Genomic DNA, 26,837 nt, shown 5'->3' with positions numbered 1-26,837 from the left:
ACAGTACTACCTGCGACTGTCTGGCCGAGGGTTGGGCGGCCGACACCAAACCCGACAAACTAGGGGAAGACCAACAGCTACGGGTGGAGGAGTTTTCCCCTAGAAGGTTTGATGAGACCCTTGTGTAGGAAATGACACATAAATTCATCAGCTGCTGCCTTGCAGTGAGGTAGGGGACTGCCAAAGGCTAAGGGAGAATACCCCTGACAGAAAATCCCCAGCAGTGTTAGGCTTAGCAAGTCAACTGAAGGGTTATATCGATTGCTTTCAACTACAAAACGAGCCTCGGAACGCAAAGAAAATACCGGATAGACACGTCTTCTCAAACATCTGCAACGTATGATGACCGTAAGGCTGATGTTCAAGTACGATGTTCTGCGAAGAAGCCCAAAAGAAAGAGTCCTAAACACAGAATTGGAACATTAAATATCCTGACCCTGACTGGCAGAAGCGAGGAGCTGATAGATATGATGGAAAGGAGGAACCTCTGTATTCTTGGCCTGAGTGAGGCAAAGTGGAAGGGAAGAGGAACAAAAAAGCTAAGAAAAGGATACAAACTACATTGGAATGGAAATAAAACAGAAGCCAAAAATGGTGTAGGTTTTATATTAAGAGAGGACATTGATGTCATCAGTGAGGTAATATATGTTAATGAAAGAATTATTAAGTTGAACATCTCTCTTAACAAGAGAGTGCTGACAGTAGTCCAGGTGTATGCCCCACAGACTGGCTGTAACGAAGAGGAAAAAGAACAATTCCGAACTGATTTAGAAGAAGCTATAGAAAGAGAGGAAAATATCATAATAATGGGAGATCTAAATGCTCAAGTTGGATCAGACAGGCGTGGATATGAAAATGTACTAGGTCCACATGGTTATGGAGACAGGAACCCAGAAGGAGAAAGTGTTCTAGATCTATGTGTAAGGAAGGGCTTGAGAATAAACAACAGTTGGTTTCAGAAGCAGCTAAGTCATAAACTAACAAGATACAGTTGGAATGGAGATACTAAAACTCTGATAGATTATTTTATATCTGATATTGAAGCAGGAAAGACCATATGTGATGTCAGAGTTATACCAAGTGAAAGCCTGGACAGTGACCACAGACTTCTCCTCGCAGCAATAAAGCACATTGAAATTTATAGGCCTCAGAAATACAGGAAACCAAAAATTAAGACATGGGAGCTAAAGAAGACAGAGAAACAAGTTGAATACACAAAAAAAGTGACCAATAAATTACCATCAGATGCATTACAAGAAGGCAACATCGAGTGGACTAGATTCAAAGAAAGCATTGTCGGAGCTGCATTAGAAGTTTGTGGTAAAACTAATAGCAAAATGAAGGGAAAAGAAACTCCTTGGTGGAACGATCGGGTGAAGATTGCTGTGAAAGTAAAAAATGAAACCAGGAAAGCCAGAGACAAAGAAATGCAAAAAGGAAGTCAAAGGAACGAATCTAGAGTAAACGAACTGCAGCAGAAATACAGAGATCAGAAGTTACAAGTAAAGAAAATTGTGGCCGAAGAAAAACAGAAAGCTTGGACTGATTTCACAGATAAACTAGAGCAAGACAGCAAAGCTAATTCTAAACTACTTTACCGAACAATACGAAATATAAGAAGAGACAATGAATACATAACACCAATAGAGGAACCAGATGGTAACATAGTTAGGGAGGAGACAGAAATAAGGAAGATCATGAAATCCTATTTTGATAATTTATACAACAGTACTGGGAAAGACTCCAATGATGTAACCACGCAGGTCAGTTTAAGCTGCAATGATGAGCCTGACCAAGAGAGTCCGCCAACATGGAAGGAAGTAGAGATGGCCCTTAATAGTATGCCCAAAGAAAGATCTACAGGATTTGATGAAGTCAGTGCAGATATGATCAAAGCAACTGGTGCAATAGGAATACAGTGGCTTCATAGAGTAATTAATGCAATATGGAAGGATAGGAAAGTCCCAGATGATTGGAAAAAGGGAATAATAATACCTCTCTTCAAAAAAGGAAGCCGGAAGAAATGTAGCAATTATAGAGGGATCACTTTATTGTCTCATGGTTTGAAAATATTTGAGAAAATACTTGAAAAAAGGCTAAGGAAAATAATAGAACCACAACTACAGGAAGAACAATATGGATTCAGAGAACACCGATCAACTACCGATCTCATATTTGCACTTAGAATACTGTTAGAAAAGCATTGGGAGAAGGGCAAAGACTTAACACTAGTGTTTATGGATCTCGAAAAAGCATTTGATAGTGTTCCAAGGACGACTATATGGGAATGTTTAAGAAAGAAGAATGTACCCAAAGGGCTTATCCAGAAAGTTAAAATGCTTTACGAAGACTGCTGCAGTTGCGTACAGATAGGAAACGGTAATTCTGATTGGTTCCAAACCACTAAAGGAGTGCAACAAGGCAGTACCCTTTCACCATTACATTTATCACTGTCATGGATGAAGTCATGAAAGAAATTAAGCAGAACAATATGGACATCAATGCATTTGCATTTGCAGATAATGTAGTAATTTGGGGAAATACAGAGAAGGAAGTCCAAGAGAGGCTGAACACCTGGAATGAACATTTGAAAGCACACGGATTAACAATAAATAAATTGAAAACTGTTACTATGTCTGTCAACAGGCAGAAGAAGAAAGGAAAAATAATGCTGGAAGGTACACAACTAGAAACAGTAGACCAATATAAATATCTTGGGTGCATCATTTCAAGTGATAACAGAATACAGCATGAAATTAACAACCACATTAAAAAATCAGCTCAGTTTTACCATCAAGTTCGGAACCTTCTCTGGAACGAACAAGTTCCCTTAAGATCAAAGCAGATTCTATTCCAATCATACTTCACCCCCATAATAACATATAGCCTAGAAACCTGCACAACAACCCAACAAGTGGACAGCAAACTACAAGCCGCAGAAATGAAGTTCCTACGAACTATGGTACAGAAGACAAAAAGGAACAGGGTAAGGAATGAAAGAATAAGGGAGCAAGCTGGTGTGTACCCATCCCTGAATGAAAAAGTGACAAGGGCCCGTTTGAAATGGTTTGGCCATGTCAAACGAATGGACGATGGAAGGACAGCAAAACAATGGCTACACACAGTCGTGGCTGGAAAACGACCGGTAGGAAGACCTAGGAAGAGGTGGCTGGACCAAGTGAAAGAGGACATAGGAACAAGAGGAATCAGCTGGGATGTCGTCTTGAGAGAAGAGTGGTACATGGACAGACAGAAGTGGAGAGTGCTCGTAAACCACACCCGGGCAACTGGAGTGGAAAACTGATGATGATGATGAGATCATCAGACATATCGAAGGCAAAACAAGATGGCACCCTGGAAGTTCTTTGCTTTGACTTAGAGAAAACCTTGCCATTGCCTAGAATTCCTACAAATACAGTCTTTTATAAAAGGCAGTTATGGCTTTATAACTTAGGAATACGCAGCGGTAAGGATGAAAGAGGACACTGCTATGTCTGGTTAGAGGGTGAGGCAGGCCGAGGGTCACAGGAGGTATCCTCATGCCTGATGAAATATTTAATGAAATAGCTACCAGCTGTTGAAGAAGTCATCTTGTGGTCAGATTCCTGTGGAGGACAGAACTGAAACATAAAAATGGTTTTGATGTTAAAAGCTATCTTAGAACAGCATCTCACAGTGAAAAAAATCACTCAACGTTTCTTTGTTCCAGGACACAGCTTTCTCCCCAATGACAGTGATTTCAGGGACACAGAATGTGCATAAAACATCAGCAAAGGTTGTATACAGCAGAGGACTACATCAATGTGATGAAATTGTGTAGGAAGAGGAATCCCTTAGTTGTTCACAGAATGAAGTCTGAGGTTTTTAAAAGTACAGATTTACTTGAGAAACAAATCGTGAATCGGAAGACAAATAATTTGAGAGAGAAGGTAAACTGGCTGAAAGTAAAAGAGATAGAGTTACTAAAGACAAACCATTACAATCTTCAAGTAGGAATATAAAGGACAGCCAGTTGAAATAAACATTCAGAAGAAGAAACCTGTTGGAAGTCCTTCACAAAATGGCGTGACCCACTATTTTAGCAATGTGTTAACACCTCTGTGGCCAAACGGAAAACCCATTTCAGAAGCGAAGCTCAGCGACATACGCTCTTTGATGTCACTTATTCCAAAAGATGCCACTGATTTTTATCGTAAACTCTGCAGTCATCCAGGTATTGAAGACGATATTGATGGATTCGATTGCCAGCAACTTGATTTCATTGTTGAAGATGAAACTTAGATGAAGCTGATGATACTTCCCTTTCCTGTGTCAGATTGGACATTCTGAAGTTTGTTCCAATTTCTGTTATTAGTGATATCAAGTAGATAGACCGGCATAAGTGAAACCCATCTGTAAAGTGTTAGTATGTACTAGTATGGATAATATGTTTCTTTGTATGTATGGTAATGGTATTGTAGAATAATAAGCAGAAGTTTTGTTCAACATTACTCATAAAACTGTTTATACGTCTGTTTACCTAGACTATTACCCTTTCGTAGTAGCAATCCCCAATGTAAAACATAAGTAAAAGCATAACATTAATATGCATCACATGACCAAGGGACAAAACTGTCACGTGGTCAGTTGATGCGAAATAGACAGAATGAATTACTTCATAAAGTTAAAATTGACTAAGCGGCATTTTATGGATAATCAGACACTTAATGACTTGCTATGCAGTTGGTAATTGGTCTGTAAATAGAACTCACCTTAGTCCTTCTTATGGTGAAAGAAATCTGCCAATTCATTCAAAACTCAAATTTATATGCTAACAAACGCGTTCACATCAATATCTCGAAATGTCAATTTGGCGCTTGGTCAAGTCATGCATAACACCGTCCAATTGTTTGTTCCTCTTCCATTAGTAGGGACCTCAGAAAATCTATGTAGATATAAGAGTTTTGTCTGTACATTGCTCAGAATTTAAAAAGAATAGTATTTCTGTATTGATCATTTTGCACAGTAACAAGGATATACACTTTTTAATTTTCCGGCATTTCTGTCTGTCTGTACAGGTATCATGAGAAAATGGCTGACTGAGCTAGGTTATAAATAATTTTATTCATGCTGAGTGAATTGGTAGTTTAGGGCAAGACTTAAAATTTAACTCTCAAATGTTTACGTTATGAATGGTCCTATCGATAAAATAATGAATTATACTTTTGTTGCTTAGCCCATTTCAATGCCAAGCATTGTTAACGTGAATATATTGTTCAATTGTCTTAACTGGCAACAAGTAAAAATGTGAAGATGATTATAAAAAATCGTAAAGAAACAAACGCTTGAAGAATGTCTGACCCAAGGTCCCGGGGTGAGCTACTGACATCAGACTTGTGTGCCCTGATAGTTTCATTTGCACCCTGCAAATGGCATTCAAGAATACATTTCTTATACCGATAGCTCACAGCGAGACCTATGGCAAGAACTAGGAAAGGGGAATTGACCATCTTAGCGCTGGTTTGAAAAAGAATAAACGCACAAAAAATGGTGCCACATTAAAAAAAATATATTTACACTAAAATCCACCTATAGCAAAGAATCTTGGTGGTGATACTTGAAACCAATTAGAGTATATAGCACATAATATGTCCAAGAATTTTAACTTTCTGATGTGACCTTCCAACAGTGAAAAATGTATAATTTGTACAATACTCAGTGTAACTAAATCAAATCAGGTGACGTACTGTCCCCGTTAAAATTGGCGATATTACAAGTATTTTAACAAGTGGAAAGCAAAAATTTTATTGTCTGCTTGAAGCAGAAGCATGTTATCTGGGAAGTAGTGGCGAGCCGAGAACGAGTTTTTTTTGTCGTTCTGAGGGGTGAGATACGTCACCGAGACTGTGCCAAGGTCAGGCCAAACCACGTGACTGCCTTCGCACGCGCACAACCCAGCTTGTTTCTGGAATAGTCTGCGCAAATTAAAGGAGACCATCAGCCAATTACCGTTCTCGCTGAAGAACACGCCTCCCTGGCTAATTAGATAAAAGGCCTTGCTTCGAGTGAATCGTTCTCTTAATGCTTGTTCTCTTGTTCTGAAGCTCTCTGAATATATTCTTCGCTGTGTGAGACATCACGTTACCGGACCACGTGGAAAGAAAATTTTCAAGTCAAGTCGACGCCCGTTCTACCAGAATTAGTCTGATAATTAGTGAATTCTGTGGAATAAAAACGCCTAGGAGCCAAGTTAAGTGTGACAGTGTAGACGAGCTGTTTATATTCTGCGTGTGCTTGTGCAAAATACTTAATTTTGTCATCTCAGTTACAGCTTGTGACCAGCAATCTACGGAAGACGTCTTAGAATTGAACATCTCAAGATGAAGAATTCCGCAACCACCGGCAACGCAATTTCATCGAGGGACACCCGTTGCAGAGCCTCCATGGAGCTGTAAAAATGTAAGGCGTCTCTGGTAATTGGAAGGAGACTGGCCGGAGTATGCTGAAATAACTGACTGTCGACGGGAATCGAACTTCACAAAAACTTGAGTACCTTTTTAATTTAATTTATCTGTCTTACCTTTTGTACAACTAGAGGTCTTTCTTCTTAAGTCGTAGATCTATTAGTTTGCTGTAGTTAGAAATATTTCATTTTTCCTACTTCTTAAGGTGTCGTGGTAGACTAAGTACGTGTGAATGAAATTTTGGATCTATTAGAGTAGACATGTAGGTTGTCTTTGAATGATTTCCCATGCTTAAGGAGCTTATGTTTAATAATCACTGACCACACGATAAATCTACTTTACTTGTAATATTGAAAGTTACCGGACGGAAAATTTGCGTGTACATTTTGAGTGAATAGGGTCGAACCTAGTGTCTTTTAAGATCACTTGTTGTTTTTATGATGAAGTCATCTAATTTTACGATATTCCATGAGGATCAGTAGATGTAATAATCACTTAAATAATAATAATATTGACTAAAGATCGGGTAAAACAGAAGTAAATGCTCGTGAGCCATAAAACTACTGTGGGGTTCCTAAATGTGAGATGGAATGTGCTCTGTTCATGAAGGGTCTGGAATATGGCCAATCCTGAGGGATACTTGTTGTATAATTGTGCAGTTGATGATTTAATGATGATATTTGACTTATTCTTGTGTATTGGGAGCGCAAGATGGATTATAATTATTGGAGCACGTGTTGCGAGTGTATTTCACAAGTAGGAAGTAAAAATAAGACGAGTAAGGCTCACGCTTGCGGTAAATTCAACCTGTAGCCCAAATGATGGTAGTGCTTATGGATTTTACTAGAATCTTCCATTATAATTTCATGAATTAGGTGAACTTGCGTTGATATGTGAAATGTGTTTCTATCAAGTGATACCCATGACTTCGATCACTAGCCACCATTAATGTAGGAGAATTTCAGTGCACGGATTATTTCTGCTAGACATTACGCGTCCCGACCACCAATAAAAATCATGGATAAATTTGCCAAATCAGGATTCGATGTAAATAGTGTACATAAAAACGTGTTTCCCTAGTGTGAATGTGTGTGTGTAAATGTGTATATTTCTCTTGTGCCATGTTGATTTCATTTAATTTTGATCTGGTCATGCACTTGCTGTGACGCAGATCACACTCATCGTTGTGTGTCGCCTTAAGAAATAATTTTATGCCCTTAAGGGAAAGTTTAATTAAGTTAAGTCAAGGAAGACTAGGAAGGAATTTATTTTCTTAATTAGCGAGATTTAAAAGGAAAGATCATCTCGTTACTTTGTGAAGGCACTCGATTTGTAAATACAATTTATTTAACTAGCTCACACGTTGGTAATGTAAATTTCTAAATATCTGAAATACTTTAAGATTAATTTGAATAGAAATGAAATGCAAAGATCAGAGGTCGAAATTCGTTAGCCACATGATTGCTTTGAAACATTGTGAAAATAAGTCATTAATAATTAATTAAAAATCATTACTCTGAAATGCTAATGACGATCATTAGGTAAATGATGCAGTGGAAAATTAATGAGAACACGATCGTGTGACAATGAAACAGGTTAATTGAATGATAAGAAAATGATAATAATAATAATAATCAGAATAATAATTAATTAATTTTGAGAATTTTGGAAACAATTTTCATTTTCTACTGAAGTTCATGTTGGTGTCATTGACCAATATTAAATACTGTAAATGACAAATTCAGTTGAATACATCTTAAAACCACGTGTTGAGACTACTTTAAATTGGTAAAGCTTTGAACACATGTTAATTTATTTAATTCTTTCAGTCAAATGTTTGGTTTGAAAAGGCAAGTGGCCTAATTACTTCTTTGGTTTCATTACAGCACAGTAAGGCTGGAGATATGAACACGTGTCACTCTAAATCGAGGAAGAAATCCAATATTATGAAAGTTCTCTGTTAAAAGAAAAAAAAATCATCAAGAATATTTTATCTGTTTGTCTGCTTATGTGAATAAATGTCAGAGTGTTGTTTTAATATTTCTTTTTATCCTGCTTGGTCATCAATCCCTAACATCCCTTAAATGCCTCTAGAAAGTGATAGCCAACGATCGAACGGTCCACCTTGGGATCTCTCGCTCGAATGGCTGGGCTTAGCTCGGGAAAAATGGGGGCAGTACATCATATTAGATGCGAGAGATCAGGGGTAAAAAACGCAGAGATCTAGTGGCACAATTTTAGTTTCTAGATCACATTTCACTATTTTTCTATGTGGTCCTAAACTTGTGACAGGTACTGTATGGAAAACTGCTACAAATAAGTAAAAATGATTTTAAAATATTTTACCGAACTGAATTCTGGCGTCCATAGTTCATTCCATGTTAAAAAAACAACAGCGTTGCTCTTATGATAACAAGGTTATCATATCCTGCTCAACAGCATCACGGACATGTATACTGGTGATACTCGGTACTTAAGTTCAAAGTACAGGGTGGCGCACGAAATGTCATACACTCAAAATTGTTTACAGAAAATGTAATATACAACACAATGAATACAAAATGGCGTTACTACATTCAATGACGTGCATGGTTAGTCCGTGTGCAGGACATGTTCAATATGTCCACCTTCTCGGTGTACAACAGCTTCGAGACGAACCCGCATGTTCGTGATCACTCTAAGACACAAGTCCTCACTCAATCCTTGGAAGAAAGTCACAATGGCCGCTTGCAATTGCTGTACATTTTCTGGTTTATGGCGGTAGATTATCTCCTTCAAATATCCCCACAGGAAGAAGTCGCAGGGGTTGAGATCGGGGCTATGCGGTGGCCAGATTGAGCCGCTCTGAAAACGCTCGGGATATCGATGGGACATTACACGGGGCCCGAAAAGTTCATTCAGGAAGTTCAGAACAACATTTGCTGTGTGCGGACGAGCTCCATCTTGCATGAACCATTGTGTCTCTATTGGTAGTCGTGATGCAAAGAGTTCTGGAAGGAAACTGTTTGTCAACATGTCCAAGTAACGTGCACTATTGACTGCGTCATTGAAAAAGATTGGCCCAGTAATTCCATGACTGGAAATTGCACCCCCCACACACACACACACACACACACTTTCACACCATGACTTTCAACCTTGTGCACAATAGCAGGTCGTTCTTTCGCCCAAAACCGGATATTCTGTTTGTTCACTGCACTATTGAGATAGACGTGTGCCTCATCACTGAACCATGTGTTGTGCAATACGGGATCACCTTCTGCAATAGCCCACGCAGCAAACTGTACTCGCCGTTGCTTGTCAAGTGCCGTTAGTTTATGACCTGTTGTCATTTTGTATGGAAACACGTCAAGGTGAGACTGCAGTATTCTCTGAATTGACCGACGAGAGATGCCCAGCTGAACACATGCAGTTTTGGTGGATTTGGAGGGGCTCCGAGCTACAGCCGCTCTCACAGCAGCAACATTCTCCGGTGAGTGGACCGGCTTGAGGCGGGGCCGTTTTCTCTCCAGTTACCTTCTGTTTCCAATTGCCTGGCCAGTCTGTATACCGTCTGCCGACAAGGAGCCCACCGAGTATGGAAATGAACACGAAACCTTTTCTGGGTCCGAGCTAAGCTCTTTGTTTCCGCATAAACAACACTATCTTCACCTTCTGTTCACGCGTCAATCTCCCTTTGTCCGCCATGCTGTATAACTGGCAGCCGGTACGCATGCGCGACAAGTGGTGCTGCCTGTCGGATCACGCATGAAATAAGGTTTCTTTTCACGAAAGGACATGGTTGTGAGCCCAGGTTTACACATTTTATAAAACATTTCCGATCTATGACATTTTGTGCACCACCCTGTAAAACAAGAAAGGAAATAAGCTGCAAATTATTTTTTTGAAATCTAGTGTACAGGGGTTGTAGGGTAGGGGAGGGCTTATTTTGGTTTTTACAGCAATATGGATAAACTACTGCACAGTTATGAAGTTTAAGGGAAACTAGAAGAAAATAGACAACACACAATTTTTATAGGCTCAGGGTGGGGATGCAGTTCATTGCATTTAATAAATTTGTCCAGGCAATGCCAGGTACTACTGTGACATCATATTGCCCCACGAAAAGAATGGTAACAATTAAATGCGCTTAAGAAACAAAAGCTAAATAACAAATCAAAGCACAGGTAAACATCATACGGAATTTCTGTATCAGTACAAGCCATGCCGTGATGTATCGCTGCACACCACAGCATCAAAATCTTCAGTAACAACAGCTGTACAGTACAAGAATACACACATAAATAAATACCGTATTCACGCGAATAATACCCGCACATTAAAAAAAAAATATTGAGGCACGAAATTGGGGTGCAGGTTTTATTTGCGTCAATGTTGGCACTTTCTTTCAAATTCAGCCTTCCCAAAGTTAGGCTGCGGGGATTATTTGCGTAAATACGGTAGATGACTTCTCTACAACAGCGACAAGCTGCCAGCGATTCACAGCGTAATGGACTACGCGTAACATGTACCATACCGGAGCAATTCAGAAGGAAAACGAAGGAAAGCAACAAAGCGATGGCTGTTCCTACCACTATGCTTCCTCCCTGCAAATGTATTTATTAAATAGAGAATATTAAGTTCTTATTTTAATATGTCACAGGCTAAAACATGCCTGTGACATATGTTTGATCCTTTTCCAACATCTGTACAGATATTCAAGAAGAGAATAAACAGCAACAGAGAAAATAAATGAAGTGTTAGAGGGCATTCGACCGGTGCAGGTTATTGTAAATAAAAAAAATAATGTGTGTGAATAAATTAATTCCATCCCCTGGTCTAAGGAGTTTGGACAGCCGAAGTAGGGGACTGCCTGTAGGGGTGAAGTACAGTGGGGACTTCGAGGGCCCTGGGACCGCTACGGTAGCTGTGAAGGCCCTTCAGGAACTCTGAAAAGTGGTGGCAAAAGGGGCTCTGGTTAAGACGCAGCAGGTCGTTATGCTACTTAGGATCCAGAACGGGTAAAAAAAAAAAAAGTAAATAAATAAATGCAATGTAAATATTAATGTTATACCAGTTTTATAGTATCATTTGAAGCAATTCCACATACTGTATATCAGTTGACTATATTTGTAAGTAGTACAGGAGATATTATAATTAGAATTTTGTAAACAATATAAATTTATTAAGGATGAGCTGTGTGTTTAATAGAAAACATTGTTAGCGTAAATTGTATAATATTGTATTATAGGAAAAATTTTCTTCTCTTGTTAATTTAATATTTAGTGCTTGACAATAATGTATTTTAGTGTACCATTTGCCACCAAGGTAGACACCTCATTTGCAAATAAAGAGATTTTGATTTGATTTTTTTTTTTTGATTTCTTTCGTAATAGAATATAAAGTACATTATAATATTCCTTAATCACGAGGAATTATGAACGTCTAAGAGGATGTGTGTTCACTCCTTGTAGGTCTATAAGAGCAATAGGTAACAATGGTTTTACAAGAAATATATCCCTGCTCTATTCACTGGACAGCTTTTGTTTTTTTACAGAAATAATCACCTCATAATTTAGTTGGAAGTGTATGGACATAATGATTTGCTGGATGTAGTACTAGCACTTTGCCCCCGAAGAACCTGGGAATACTTGCTTTTTGCGCTTGTTGCAGCTTCCATATGATTTTCTCATTTAATATGCTGTTGTACAACAAATTTTCTTTCCACACTAACTGTAACACTGCACAAATTATAAAATAAAACCATCTTTTGTAAACACTTCTTTTAGAAATTCATTCATTAGTTGAGTTAACCCATTGCCATGCAAATATTTTCCTTGAAAAATGTACCTTGGAATGCGATTGTTTCTTCTACATTTTATGTTATGGATGCTAAAATGGTTACAAAAGTATACTGCATCAAACTAAGAACATTTTGGGTTAGTTTAACTTACTACAATTAACTGAAGTCTTTTAAGGTATGGTACACCCTGAAACGTGGAGGGCAACTTTGAATTTGTTGCACTCGAAGCATGATTCCTTCCAGATTCCACGCTCAAAACAGACTTTACATCTCCTTAATGGGGCTGATTTACTTGCTGTAAGAGCAATTTTTTTAGGAAAATGATTCCAGTGCCTTCCCTGTAGTCTCAATGGTGTGCTATCTGAGATGAACATCCCCTAGTGGCATAATCAGGAATGGTGACATCTTACAGAATTTTATTTGCATAGGCATTGGTTTCCTTGCAAATTCCCTCCCAAAAAGTGTCTCACTCACAACGTCATATACTGTAGCATTATCACCCAGACGCCTCCTGACTATAGTATTTAGCTCCCGATCAAATGCACACGCACTGCCTTTTGGAACATTACTGGCCAAACTCCATTTCCAATTGCTCGATGTGGCGAGGTTGTGTATGAAGTTATCTTCATCCTCACTATCACTTTCACGAGCGGAGTCACGGTACTCAGACGCACTATCACTACTAAAACTACTATTGCATAATTCTGAGTTATCTTCATCATCACTACCAAGAAGAAATTGCAGAATTCTTTCCTCTTCCTCCTCATGATTTTTACAAGACATCTTGTTCCGTGGTAGTATTCATTTCATGAACAAGATGACCAATTTTAGAAGCAAAATAAACATCGACAAAATGACCTTCGGATAATAAACATTGGCATGTAAACACGCTAGCACTATCTAGGAACATAATTCTAAAGTACAACATCACAATCGAAAGAAATCGGTAGTCAGACGTATTTCTGACTTGAGTACATGGTGACGGTTGTACCTATCATAGCATGTTAATTAACGCAGAACTCTTGATGGCTGTACCTGTCATTGTAGCGGAATGAGTTAAAAATGCACTTTATGGTGGTTTCACTTTTGGCATTTTCATGCACAGAAGTATCGTATTTCTCCAAATCCAAGATGACCCTGGATGCAAGGCGACACCCACTTTTTCCTTCAAAAAATTTAAATCAGGCTTAAAAAGTGCTTTGTAAAATGCCTTCCTTGTACATTACGCATTTTTACACTCTCTTTGTTTTCACGCCAACGCCAAACATTGGCATTAGTTATGCCATGATTTTTTTGTAGATGCACAATTATTATTTATTTCCGTGGATTTAATAACCACTAACTTAAAACTGGCTTCACGCCAAAGAGAACCCGTTGAAAATTTGCCGGCAATACACGTCTCTAAATACGACGATCCATCAACTGTTACTTTTACTCAGCGTCAGCCACTACACGCACGGCTCCCTTTCTGGGTTCGGCCAACTTTAGCGGCTAGCGATGTATAGAGTAAATTAATGTATTATTAGGGCCCACCTTTTCAATACAAAATGTAAAGTGTTTAAATTACATAAATGATTAGGGACTAGTTTCTACCTAGTACTAGGTCATCATTAGCCTACAGCAAAATTAAAACACAAATACCGAAGAAATTAAACAATGTAAAGACACGTAAGGTCTCGTAAAAGTACATACCATGTGAGATATTGTGCAGCACTATGTTAAAAAATAACTCTATGAAAGAGATTCATAAAAAGTCCAGTGCACATTAAAAATATGTTATAGATAGGAATCCTTGAGTTGCTGGATAAGGAGATTAGAATATGCTGGCTCCTTTAAGATGCTGGTATCCAACTGAAGAACCACTGAGCCGAAGTTACGTCGTTTATTTATGAATAAAGTCCAGTGCGCCGTATAGCATTAAAAAGTCCAGTGCGCACTAAAAAGTTGTTATAGAAAAGAATTCTTGAGTTGCTGGATAAGGAGATTAGAATAAGCTGGCTCCTTTAAGATGCTGGGATCCAATCGAAGAACCACTGAACCGAAGTAACATCGTTTATTTTGATTAAAGACCAGTGCGCTGTATAGCATTAAAAAGTTGATAGAGATGGAAATTTATTCAGTTGTGGGTCAAGGAATTCAACATATGCTGGCTTCTTAAATTTGCTGCCGTATATTCGAAGAACAACTGAGACGAAGTTAAGTCGTTTTTTAAGATATTCATAGACGTAAAAACACATGGATGCTGGAAAGGCTCTTCAGTTTTTTGGAACTTGAAGGAAGGTAATTGTTGCGCGTGGAGGCTTAAGAATCCAGAGATGCGCTACAGTATGTTAAAAAATAGAGATCCATAAAAAGGTCCAGTGCGCCGTATAAAAGTAACAAGTTGTAAAAGTAATCCTTAAGTTGTTGGTCATGGAAATCGAAAAAGGTTGGTTTTCAAGCGATGCTGCTGTACATTCAGAGATCAATTGAAATTACAGTAACATTGTCTTCTCAAGATGCTTATAAACTTGAAATAAATGTCGATGCGAAGTAAGATGCTAGAAGAAAGTTCTTCTGTTTCTAGAATCTTGAAGGACGATGGATGGATGTTACACGAGGAGGATTAACATATATGGAGTTAAGGTGCCCGTACACTTGAGAATAAATACTGGCGAGAACCTCTCGATAGCAGTTACTCGCCAATGGACACAGTGCCGAGAGCAACTAACGGAAATTCGCTCGTAACTCTCCGAGAGCTAACTTGTCTCAACGTCCTCGCTAGATGACACGTACTCCCCGGCCCTCTCGGAGATTAGCTCTCCAGATACGAACTGTGTTCGAATTGTGGCGATGCTATTGAGAGCTTGGTTCTATTTTCAATTTCAACATGACTAAAAATTGGTCACTGGAGGTAACAAAACTGTTAATTGAAATGTATGAAAGTCGAGAAACTTTGTGCTGTGGCTCAGGCGGCAGCGCGCCGGCCTCTCACCGCTGGGTTCCGTGGTTCACATACCGGTCACTCCATGTGAGATTTGTGCTGGACAAAGCGGAGGCGGGACAGGTTTTTCTCCGGGTACTCCAGTTTTCCGTGTCATATTTCATTCCAGCAACACTCTCCAATATCATTTCATTTCATCTGTCATTCATTAACCCTTAGCACTCACGCGGCGGGCCATGCCCGACAACGAGAATATCCCGCATAGATCCTATGTCGGCTATGTCGGGCAATGCCCGACGTGATTTTCTTCCCTATATAACTCCTTTGTCGGGTTACGCGTGCATGAATTACAGGTACAGTAAGCTACTGCAATCCTTCGACGAAAATTTGAAGCCATGTATAGCTATAATCTCTTTGAAATCAGGCTTTGTGCGCATTCTTTGAAGACCATGTGAGTTTGTAAACAAATGTTGCTTAGCAACATGGCATCGTTCGAGCAGCGTGAGAAAGACATAGCCAGACTTTTAGGTGAAAGTGACATTGATTTCAGCGATAGTGAGAGTGATTTTCAATTAAGTGGTTAGGAAGATATTGCGGAACGAGATTGTGTTGGTGAGTTGAGTGATGAAAATCCCGATAACGAGAAAATTATGCTAAATGGCAATGCTGGTACCTCTTCTGATGGATGGAGGAAATAGCGTAACACTGACTTGGACTTCAAAAGCCCATTCACAGGTACGTCAGGTTATAAACCACCGCAAGATTGAATGAACTTGACTTTTTCCAGTTATTATTCATGACTGACGAGTTATTGCCGGAAATTGTGCGCGAGACTAACCGGTATGCTGGTGTAAACATTCAAAAGGTTACGCCCCTCACACATGAGTCTATCAGGAGGTCGTGGATAGATGTTACTCTTCCTGATTTCAAAGCATTTTTAGGCATAATCCTAAATATGGCAATGAACAGTAAGCCTAAATTACGACGCGAGACTGTGTTTTTCAGCAAAACTTCCAGAAAAAAGCCTGGATTACATCCCGGCGAGTGTTTTGGGAAGTTCCACACAATGCACTATTACAGACAAAAAGTGACTGTCTGAGATAATTTCAGGTTTGAAAATGCCGAACATTGCACCTGAATACTGTATTGTACTGGTATTATATTTATTTTGTGTTTGCTTTAGTTGATTTTTATAAATATGCTGTCAATATGTTTGTGCTGTCTGTTATCCCCCTGCAAGCAGATTCTTAAATGGAGCTGGAAAGGCAGGAGTATTCAGAAGAAAAGGAGGGCTAAGGGTTAATCATTGCCCCAGAGAGTTCGACAGGCTTCGGCAGCCGGCACAAGTCCTATCCTCGCCGCTAGATGGGGGTTTCATTCATTCCATCCCTGACCCGGTCAAATGACTGAAAACATGCTGGATTTTCATTGTGAAAAGTACCGATTACCGTAACAGAGTGAAGAAACATTAAACTTTAGAGCAATAGGAGTGAAGTTTTTGTGTTCTGGAGCTGAAGTTCAAAGGAAACTTCACAACTTAAGGAATCAGGTAACTTAAGTCTGTTTAATAAAGGGGAATTAAGAGTAAATTGTTAGCTTATATTTTATTATAATAACATCAATTTGCATGGAAATAAATATATTGTAATGATTGTAAACTGGTTGTTATTATTATAATAAGTATATAATATAATACATATATACAATATTTAATCACTAATGTGGTCCTCTCTATTGTTTAAGGTATCTAAAGAATTGAAAAAAAAAAAAGAAAAACAGAAAAAGCAGTAGCGGGACAGATGACAATTTCCAAAATAGATTTTTTTTTTACAGAGAATAATCACAGCTGCCACGATTTGTCAGTGGTAGTGTGATAACATTTCGACTACTCTCCACTCTCTACAGGTGCACAAGTGGACAGGGTGTGACGAGAACTCATGAAAGCTATCTTGGCGAGGGACTCGCCGGGTACTGTCGATAGTTATTCGGGCCTAAATTAACTCTCAAATGGACAACAACCTGAGAGCAGATATCGAAAGTTACTCTACAAGTTAATCTCAAATGGAAACCCACCCTTAAATAAAGGTGGATAGAAATTCGCAGTTCAATGCGGACCATACATTTGACTCTGAATAAATGAAAGCAAGGAAAGAAAGAAAGAAAGAAAGAAAGAAAGAAAGAAAGAAAGAAAGAAATTTGGTCACGTGGTAGAAAATATTTAAATAAAATATGTCATAAGGGAATTAATGAGTGTTGTAATAAGCTGAAGAGAGAAATGGGGGTCGGTGAGGTTCAAAGGAAATCTTGAGGAGGTGAAGGGAGAAAAAGAATAGAAGGAGAAAAAGGGGAAGGGGGAGAGGATATTAAGGCGGGGCTGAGGGAAGTGGGAATATGGAAGATTGTTTAAGAAAAGTACTATAAATAGAATGAAAAATCGGACCTTTAATATTTGATTTTGATTATTTAACTCCATATATGTTAATCCTCCTCACGTAACATCCATCCATCGTCCTTCAAGATTTTAGAAACAGAAGAACTTTCTTCTAGCATCTTACTTCGCATCGACATTTATTTCAAGTTTATAAGCATCTTGAGAAGACAATGTTACTGTAATTTCAATTGATCTCTGAATGTACAGCAGCATCGCTTGAAAAACAACCTTTTTCGATTTCCATGACCAACAACTTAAGGATTACTTTTACAACTTGTTACTTTTATACGGCGCACTGGACCTTTTTATGGATCTCTATTTTTTAACATAATGTAGTGCATCTCTGGATTCTTAAGCCTCCACGCGCAACAATTACCTTCCTTCAAGTTCCAAAAAACTGAAGAGCCTTTACAGCATCCATGTGTTTTTACGTCTATGAATATCTTAAAAAACGACGTAACTTCGTCTCAGTTGTTCTTCGAATGTACAGCAGCAAATTTAAGAAGCCAGCATATGTTGAATTCCTTGACCAACAACTGAAAAATTTCCATCCCTATCAACTTTTTAATGCTATACGGCGCACTGGTCTTTAATCGTAAATAAACGACGTGACTTCGGCACAGTGGTTCTTCAATTGGTTACCTGCATCTTAAAGGAGCCAGCTTATTCTAATCTCCTTATCCAGCAACTCAAGGATTCCTATCTATAACATCTTTTTAATGTGCACTGGACTTTTTATGAATCTCTTTCATAGAGTTATTTTTTAACATAGTGCTGCACAATATCTCACATGGTATGTACTTTTACGAGACGTTACGTGTCTTTACATTGTTTAATTTCTTCGGTATTTGTGTTTTAATTTTGCTGTAGACTGATGATGACCTAGTACTAGGTCAAAACTAGTCCCTAATCATTTATGTAATTCAAACTCTTTATATTTTGCACTGAAAAGGTAGACTCAAATAATACATTAATTTAATCTATTGTAATCACAGTTCAATACGGATCTATCATTATGAAACTTATTTCATTTAATTAGCGATGTACAGACCTAATCGCGGACGTTGAAGGTCAATGAAAGAGTTAATTGCGCCGTGGTATAGCCATTCACCCCTGCATTTTTCGTGCATATACCTCACAATTTCATCTTCGACTTCTTTAAAACATCCTTGCTGCAGGCTACTGAATGCAGTTTTTGTACACTACGCAATTTTTTAGCTACCTCTGTCTTCACTATAATGCCGAATATTGCCTTTAGTTAGGCCTATGCCGTACTTTCTTGCAGCTGTGTTTAATAACCATTAACCCTGACAATTACACCATACGATTTTCTGACGTGTCGTGCGAATCAATGCCATCTAGTCCTCATAAGGAGGGGTGAGTTATCCCCATCACCACCTCTATTCCTTGTTCATTCCCTCTGGTAACTTTAACTTAACTTTAAATAATAGGCTTTGAGTGGCACATCTTCGAGATGTAGGGTGTAACTAAAACGATATTTATAGACGTGTTACTGTCAGGGTTAACTTAAAGATGGCACCATAATATAGAAGAGAACCTGTTGAAAATTTGACGGCAATAGTGGTTCAACGTATCTTTACAAAACGACGATCCATCATGAAAATATTCCTGCTGTCTACAAAACTTACTTTTACTAAGCGTCACGTACAGTAGACGTGTTATAACTCGGCCATTGACTAGCCGTGGCCTTTCAAAGAATTCGAAGGCTTGCATGTTTTGATGCCATTCCGCAGAGCTGAGAAACGTTTTTGTAGAGGCACTGTACAACCGTTTTCTAGCGATGTATAATAAAGATGATATAGATGTTGATTCCCATAGGGAACATGAAATATTTGTCCTGAATGAGTAAATTTATAATACCAATATAATGGTCCGTTATTGGACATTATAAGTTAGGCCAGGCAGGCATCAATTTTTGGAAATGAGACATAGTCTCTCATAGTGCATTGGCACTGCTGGTGGCTTCAAGTAGCCTATGCGGTGGCCTCCACGGTATGCACCACGTTTGTGTCTTGGTAGGTGTGCTAAGTACCAACTGATGAGCCCAACTTAGCACACGAGGGCGAAACACAGGCAACCAAGAATGAGTTAGCTGGAAAACATATAATGTCCAATAACGGACTATTGTATTGGTAGTATAATAAAGAGGCGGTCGTTTATTGTCAACGAGTTTTTTCGCGTGTGCAAAGTGGGTTTAAAGCAAATGTTGAGAAATGCGAAAACAGGTTTGTACCTGTAAAGGTGGTAAGGAATGGTAAAGACCCACCTTATTATAATAGAGAAATAAAGAGACTAAGAAGGAGGTGCAGACTGGAAAGAAATAGAGTTAGAAATGGCTGTGGAAGTAAGGAGAAATTGAAGGAACTTACTAGAAAATTGAATCTAGCAAAGAAGGCAGCTAAGGATAACATGATGGCAAGCATAATTGGCAGTCATACAAATTTTAGTGAAAGGAAGGGTATGTATAGGTATTTTAAGGCAGAAACAGGTTCCAAGAAGGACATTCCAGGAATAATTAATGAACAAGGGGAACGTGTATGTGAGGATTCTCAAAAGGCAGAAGTATTCAGTCAGCAGTATGTAAAGATTGTTGGTTACAAGGATAATGTCCAGATAGAGGAGGAGACTAAAGCTAAAGAAGTATTAAAATTTGCATATGATAACAATGACATTTACAATAAGATACAAAAGTTGAAAACTAGAAAAGTGGCTGGAATTGATAAGATTTCTGGGGATATACTAAAGACAATCGGTTGGGATATAGTACCATATCTGAAGTACTTATTTGATTATTGTTTGATCGGAGGAGCTATACCAGATGAATGGAGAGTCGCTATAGAAGCCCCTGTGTATAAAGGAAAGGGTGATAGACATAAATCTAAAAATTACAGGCCAGTAAGTTTGACATGCATTGTATGTAAGCTTTGGGAAGGCATACTTTCTGATTATATTAGACATGTTTGCGAAATTAATAACTGGTTCGATAGAAGGCAGTTCGGTTTTAGGAAAGGTTATTCCACTGAAGCTCAACTTGTAGGATTTCAGCAAGATATAGCAGATATCTTGGATTCAGGAGGTCAAATGGACTGTATCGCTATTGACCTGTCTAAAGCATTTGATAGGGTGGATCATGGGAGACTACTGACAAAAATGAGTGCAATTGGTCTAGACAAAAGAGTGACTGAATGGGTCGCTATATTTCTAGAAAATAGATCTCACAGAATTAGAGTAGGTGAAGCTTTGTCTGACCCTGTAATAATTAAGAGGGGAATTCCTCAAGGCAGTATTATCGGACCTTTATGTTTTCTTATATATATAAATGATATGAGTAAAGAAGTGGAATCAGAGGTAAGGCTTTTTGTGGATGATGTTATTCTCTATAGAGTAATAAATAAGTTACAAGATTGTGAGCAACTGCAACGTGACCTCGATAATATTGTGAGATGGACAGCAGGCAATGGTATGTTGATAAACGGGGTTAAAAGTAAGGTTGTGAGTTTCACAAATAGAAAAGTCCTCTCAATTTTAATTACTGCGTTGATGGGGTGAAAGTTCCTTTTGGGGATCATTGTAAGTATCTAGGTGTTAATATAAGGAAAGATCTTCATTGGGGTAATCACATAAATGGGATTGTAAACAAAGGGTACAGATCTCTGCACATGATTATGAGGGTGTTTAGGGGTTGTAGTAAGGATGTAAAGGAGAGCGCATATAAGTCTCTGGTAAGACCCCAACTAGAGTATGGCTCCAGTGTATGGGACCCTCACCAGGATTACCTGATTCAAGAACTGGAAAAAATCCAAAGAAAAGCAGCTTGATTTGTTCTGGGTGATTTCCGACAAAAGAGTAGCGTTACAAAAATGCTGCAAAGTTTGGGCTGGGAAGAATTGGGAGAAAGAAGAAGAGCTGCTCGACTAAGTGGTATGTTCCGAGCTGTCAGCGGAGAGATTGCGTGGAATGACATTAGTAGACTAATAAGTTTGAGTGGCGTTTATAAAAGTAGGAAAGATCACAATATGAAAATAAAGTTGGAATTCAAAAGGACAAACTGGGGCAAATATTAATTTATAGGAAGGGGAGTTAGGGATTGGAATAACTTACCAAGGGAGATGTTCAATAAATTTCCAATTTCTTTGAAATTATTTAGGAGAAGGCTAGGAAAACAACAGATAGGGAATCTGCCACCTGGGCGACTGCCCTAAATGCAGATCAGTATTGATTGATTGATTGATTGAAAAGAAGCTGCGTGATTACCGTGGTAGTTGCCAGTAGTGTTCATTACTGTTAGGTCGCGAACGCAAGATGACCCTTGATTTTTCACACAAAATTCCGAGAAAAAACTTTGTCTTGGATTCTGACAAATACCGTACTTGGGAGGATAATTCTGTACTGAAGCGGAAAGTTACATTACTGTTATTTCCAATCCCTTCGTGTTTCGATTTGTTCTTCGCCTTGAGGTAGGCGGGGGTGAATGACTGGCAGCAGAGGTGGGTTTGAAGGCTGATGCATTCCTTGTGCTCGAGACATGCTAGGAAATATTTTCCCCTTATTATCCGAGTTCTGTATTGCGTTCCTGAACATATCTTGGAAAATACCAATATAAATGGTCCATTATTGGACATTATAAATTTTTTCCAGCTAACTCATTTGGAACAAATATTTCAGATTCCCTATGGGAATCAACATCTATATCAATATCTTGGAAACACAAGGCTCACCTTTCCTTACCGTTTCTTATTCACCAGCAACTCTTGGTCAGTTTGCTTGGAACAGAAAGTTCTATAGCAAATCATATTTCAGTAGTACAGATCCCATTTGCGGCGCTCACAAGTAACTGTTCGAGCATTCAAAAGAGAGAGAGTAGACATTTGCAGTGACGAATTGCACTCTCATTTCATAAATATCTATAATTTCTTTAAAAAATTGTATGAAGTGTGTGATTTGCAAATACTGTTGCTGTAGGGAAAAAAACGCCATTATTGCTTCACATTTTGGCTGCTGGGACGCCTGTTTTATGTCATTACAACATGCTGAAATTATCAGTTAAGAAAAGAATGATAGTAAAACCATCAAAGACTATAAGACTGTATAATATTGTAGTGATTTGTGTATTCCTTAGTTCACCAGAGGGCTACTCCACCACATACTTTACGAACATGCAAGATTTCTTGCATGGGTCTCCTAGTTTATCCAACTTGTGGACTTCTATGTCTGACAATAGAGAATACATGCATAAATTTAAAAAACATTTTAAAATGATCTAAATATTCTTCAAAAGGCTATCGTCATCGTCGGCCGCTACTCGTATCCAAGAATAAGTTTTTCTCCTGCAATTCTTCTTAAAGTCTGTTGACTCTGTGGAGATGTCGCTGATTACTGATCACGCTAATCTTCGCATGAAACATACGGCCGCAAAGGTCACATCTAAATGTGGGCGGAGGATGTGGTTGGATCTGACGCAGTTTCCACTTTTCATGGGTTTCAATTTCTTGTATGCGATGTGCCTGCTCGAACAGTGAGACACCTTCTGTAGTAGCTTTGCGCCAAAGAACAGGGTTTTGTGGCCCAGATGTTAGCATTTATGTTGGTGCTATTCATAGTCTTCTTAAGCTGGTCCTTATAGCGGTTCAAAGGAGCACCTTGAGGCCTTTTGCCATGACCAGTCTCGCCATAGAGAAGTTGTTTAGGCAGTCTGCTGTCATTCATACGCTGGATCTGACCAACCCATCTAAGCCGATGAAGGCTTCTACGCTGTTCATATGAGCCTTGTCAAGAACTGCCACATTTTTGTGTTCTTTATATCTGGGGAGGAAATTGCGTTTTGCTTGGCCTGTATGTGTGGTGTTTCAGTTTGTTTCTTGCCCTGTGAGTTCATAAACTGCTGATTTTGAGAAGGTTTTTGTTAGTTTGTGTGCATAACCTTTGGTGGTGCTATTTAAGGATCCAACCAGTCTCTACAAAAGTGATACCTGGGTGAAATGTCTACAGTCTTTCAATGTAGTCACCAGCATTATCTAAAACTGGTGAAAGCCACAGAATCCTTCTAGCAGCACCTGTTCTGTTGATGCCTGCTGAATCTGGGGAACAGTCCAGAAGCGAATGACACAAAGTTGTTCCTTTGTTTCTGGGATCAAATCATAATCACCGAGACCTAAGTGTGGTGAATATGATGCATGGAAAAGCAAATCCAACCCCAGTAACTACACAAATCTGCTACACTGTGTGCCACACGTGCTCACCCATATCCTGCGACATGATGGGAGGGTTGATTGATATAAAGCACGATATTGGTAGGACTACAGTAACAGTGGCGACAGCCAGTCAGTTTGAAAGCAATTTCCCTTAAGTTATTAATGAGGTTTAAGATCTTGTTGTGGCTCATAAGAGAGAATTAAGTATCTCAAACTTGCAATTGAATTTATTTCAGTTTTAGAAATTAAAAATTTAACAGCTCACAACTTTGTCTTTCAATGGAAAGACTCCCATTAAGAACACCATGAAACAAATTAAGAATGAGAAGCGTACACCGCCTACTAGTCGTGAGACAGTTGTCGGTACTGTTTAAATACCTCACTATTACAAAATCTAACCCCCCAAGGACAGGTAAACAAAAGCTAGGATTTTGTTAACAAGCTGCTTTATGTTGCAACTGACACAGAAAGGTCTTATGGCGATGATGGGATAGGAAAAGGGCTAGGAAGTGGAAGGAAGCAGCCGTGGCCTACTGTGAAAATAGGAAACCATGGAAAACCATCTTGAGGACTGTCAACTGTGGGGTTCGAAAGCACTATCTACCGAATGCAAGCTCACAGCTGCACGGCCAACTCGCTCGGCCACAAACAAAAGAAAGCTATTGTTTTAAAATGTGTTAACTGAATAGTTTACAGTACCTGCAGTTTACTGATGCTCCATGCTCAACGAGTACTCTAACGCCTTTCTCCCAGCCTTCTTCGCAGGCCAGGAACAAGGCTGAACGACCGAACATATCGCCTTCGTCAGGACAAGCTCCTTTATCCAGCAGCTCTCTCATGATACGGAAATGACGCTTAAGACAAAAGGAGTCAAGTCATATAAAGACAGGAACAATAAAAGGAACACACAAGAACATGAACATAATACCAAGTCAGTACAGGATGAGGGAGCAACAGAAAGAGAAGACGAGGACGAACATGAGAGCACGAAAGGACAAGCACAACCATTAACCCTTTCGCTTTCAAGCTCTCAGTTGATGGATGTGTGAAAACTGTCAGCTATATTTACCCCACACTTCTTTTAAAATTACATGGAAGGCACACCAATAGTGTGTTACATCCAGAGACTAAATGGAATGCACCCACCAGTTTTGTACTCTTTGGTCTGAGAACAGATTCTTTGTAAAAAATAGGATGATGTAAATCAAGTTTAAGACTGTGGGAAATAACAAAAGCCAACACCTGTGTAACTGTAAGACGAATTCCGTTTATCGGGTAGATTTTTGGGTTCGATATAACATTAGATAACAACATGAAAGTTTGTATAGAGTATATATCACTTATTATCACTGCAAGTGAGTGATGTCTCTGAACCAGAAGGGTTCAATTTTTAAAAAAATGTAGAAACAAAGTTACAAGTTTCAAGTTTCTGCGAAATGGTGTTCGCTGCAGAAATTTGTGATTGATGTTAGTAGAAAGGTGATATTATTGTTTACTATCATGCTAAATATCCAAGATTCTATGTGCATTAGATTGAAGAATAGATTAAATTGTGTAAAGTGATGTATCACTGAAAAAAGTCAGCCATTTTTGCATAAAATACAAAATTCTTGCTGGAGGTGCTGGATTATTATCATAGTTATCTACACTTTCTTATTCGGACAAAGAAACATCATCAATTGAATAATTGTCAAGATATTCCAATATATCATAGTCAGCTAAATGAACTCTCTTCGCCATGTCGCACGCGATAAGAAACTAGGCTTAACCTAAATGAACTACTGTATATCCGAATATATCGAACACTTTGCCAACAATATGCACCTAATTACCTAAGAAAACTATTTAAATAATGAACTAGCAAGTGAACTAAATATAATGCCTATGATACTGCTTAATTTCACTTACAGTATAATCAGTATCATCAACAAAAATAGAGAGAAATGCTTGCATGTTTGCCACCAACCATATATAAACAAGACACCAAACTCCAGGGAGCACGTTTTAAATAAGAATATCGACAAATACGGATAATCGGCAGTTCCTGCGGTGTGTAACGTGAGTTAAAACTGTGCTCTTCTTATTCCATGCAAAATACTGCTATCTGGCATGTAAATAACGAAATAATAACAATGGCTGGTAACGATGGATTGTTATCATGACAGTTTTCGCAGAACCGTTACCTTGAAAGTATAAGGGTTAAAATGGCTCAAGCGAGATAGGGTCACCTTTCCTGTTCTCTATTTGAGTAAATCTTGCCTGACACATCCTCATTGCAGGGGTAGACTTTCAGGCAGGGACCCAGCCCCATGGGGTAGTGTGGAACCCATGCCCAGGGTTACAGCAAAGACCTTAATGGCGGATCCAGCAGAGGAGACTTTCGGAATGGCAGAAACAGCGGAAGAGGCACTCACTGGGGTTAATTACAAGAGGACATATGGCAGGGAATATGGGACTCCTTACCCGTCATGAAGGCAACCTGTCTAGGAGTAGGATGCTCCAAAAGCAATGTCCCCAGCCAATAGACAGGGTTGAGTGAGGGGTTAACAGCCTCACCCTGTAAAAAAAATGGATTCCTCAGAAGACTTCTATGAGAAAACTGGACGGAAATCATGGACCACTAAGGCAACGTTAAAGGATACGAGTAAGGAAAGCGTGTACTGTAGAATGTAAGAACAATGTTGAAACTGGTAAAAATGCAAGAACTAGAAATTTACCAGAAAATAACCAGGCACTGAGGATCAAAATAGATGGAGGAATATCGTAGAAGGCTGACACAGGGCTGTAGCGTTGGATGAGTGTGTGAGTGAGCAAGCAAGCGAACACATTACAGTTTACATGTTATAAAGGTTACTATTTGTAACTATATATCTTACAAGGATTGTTAAGGTCCACGTAAGGTTGAGTTAAGGCTGAAGATGCCCCTAATAGAGGGTGAAACATGTACCTAATAAGACTATAATATTATTTATTTATTTATTTATTTATTTATTTATTTATTTATTTATTTATTTTATGCCTTTGTATGTGGCAAAGTTAGGGCTCA

The 26,837-nt window shown here is 38.8% G+C and overlaps 1 protein-coding gene across 3 annotated transcripts in view; it reads right to left on the bottom strand.

Annotated features, from left to right (window-relative positions):
- The window catches only part of LOC136883385 (ankyrin repeat and SOCS box protein 3), a 182,034-nt gene that overhangs the window by 86,536 nt on the left and 68,661 nt on the right, over positions 1 to 26,837 (bottom strand). For all 3 annotated transcript variants that reach the window (XM_068229859.1, XM_068229869.1, XM_068229862.1), the window contains exon 5: positions 24,491 to 24,645. In XM_068229859.1, coding sequence (XP_068085960.1) covers positions 24,491 to 24,645 — 155 coding nt within the window. The remainder of the gene's footprint in view (positions 1 to 24,490; positions 24,646 to 26,837) is intronic.

The sequence above is a fragment of the Anabrus simplex genome, chromosome 1, assembly GCF_040414725.1.
Source record: "Anabrus simplex isolate iqAnaSimp1 chromosome 1, ASM4041472v1, whole genome shotgun sequence".
NCBI lineage: Eukaryota > Metazoa > Arthropoda > Insecta > Orthoptera > Tettigoniidae > Anabrus > Anabrus simplex.
The sequence above is the reverse complement of the archived record's forward strand: the minus strand, read 5'-3'. Positions and strand labels throughout refer to the sequence as shown.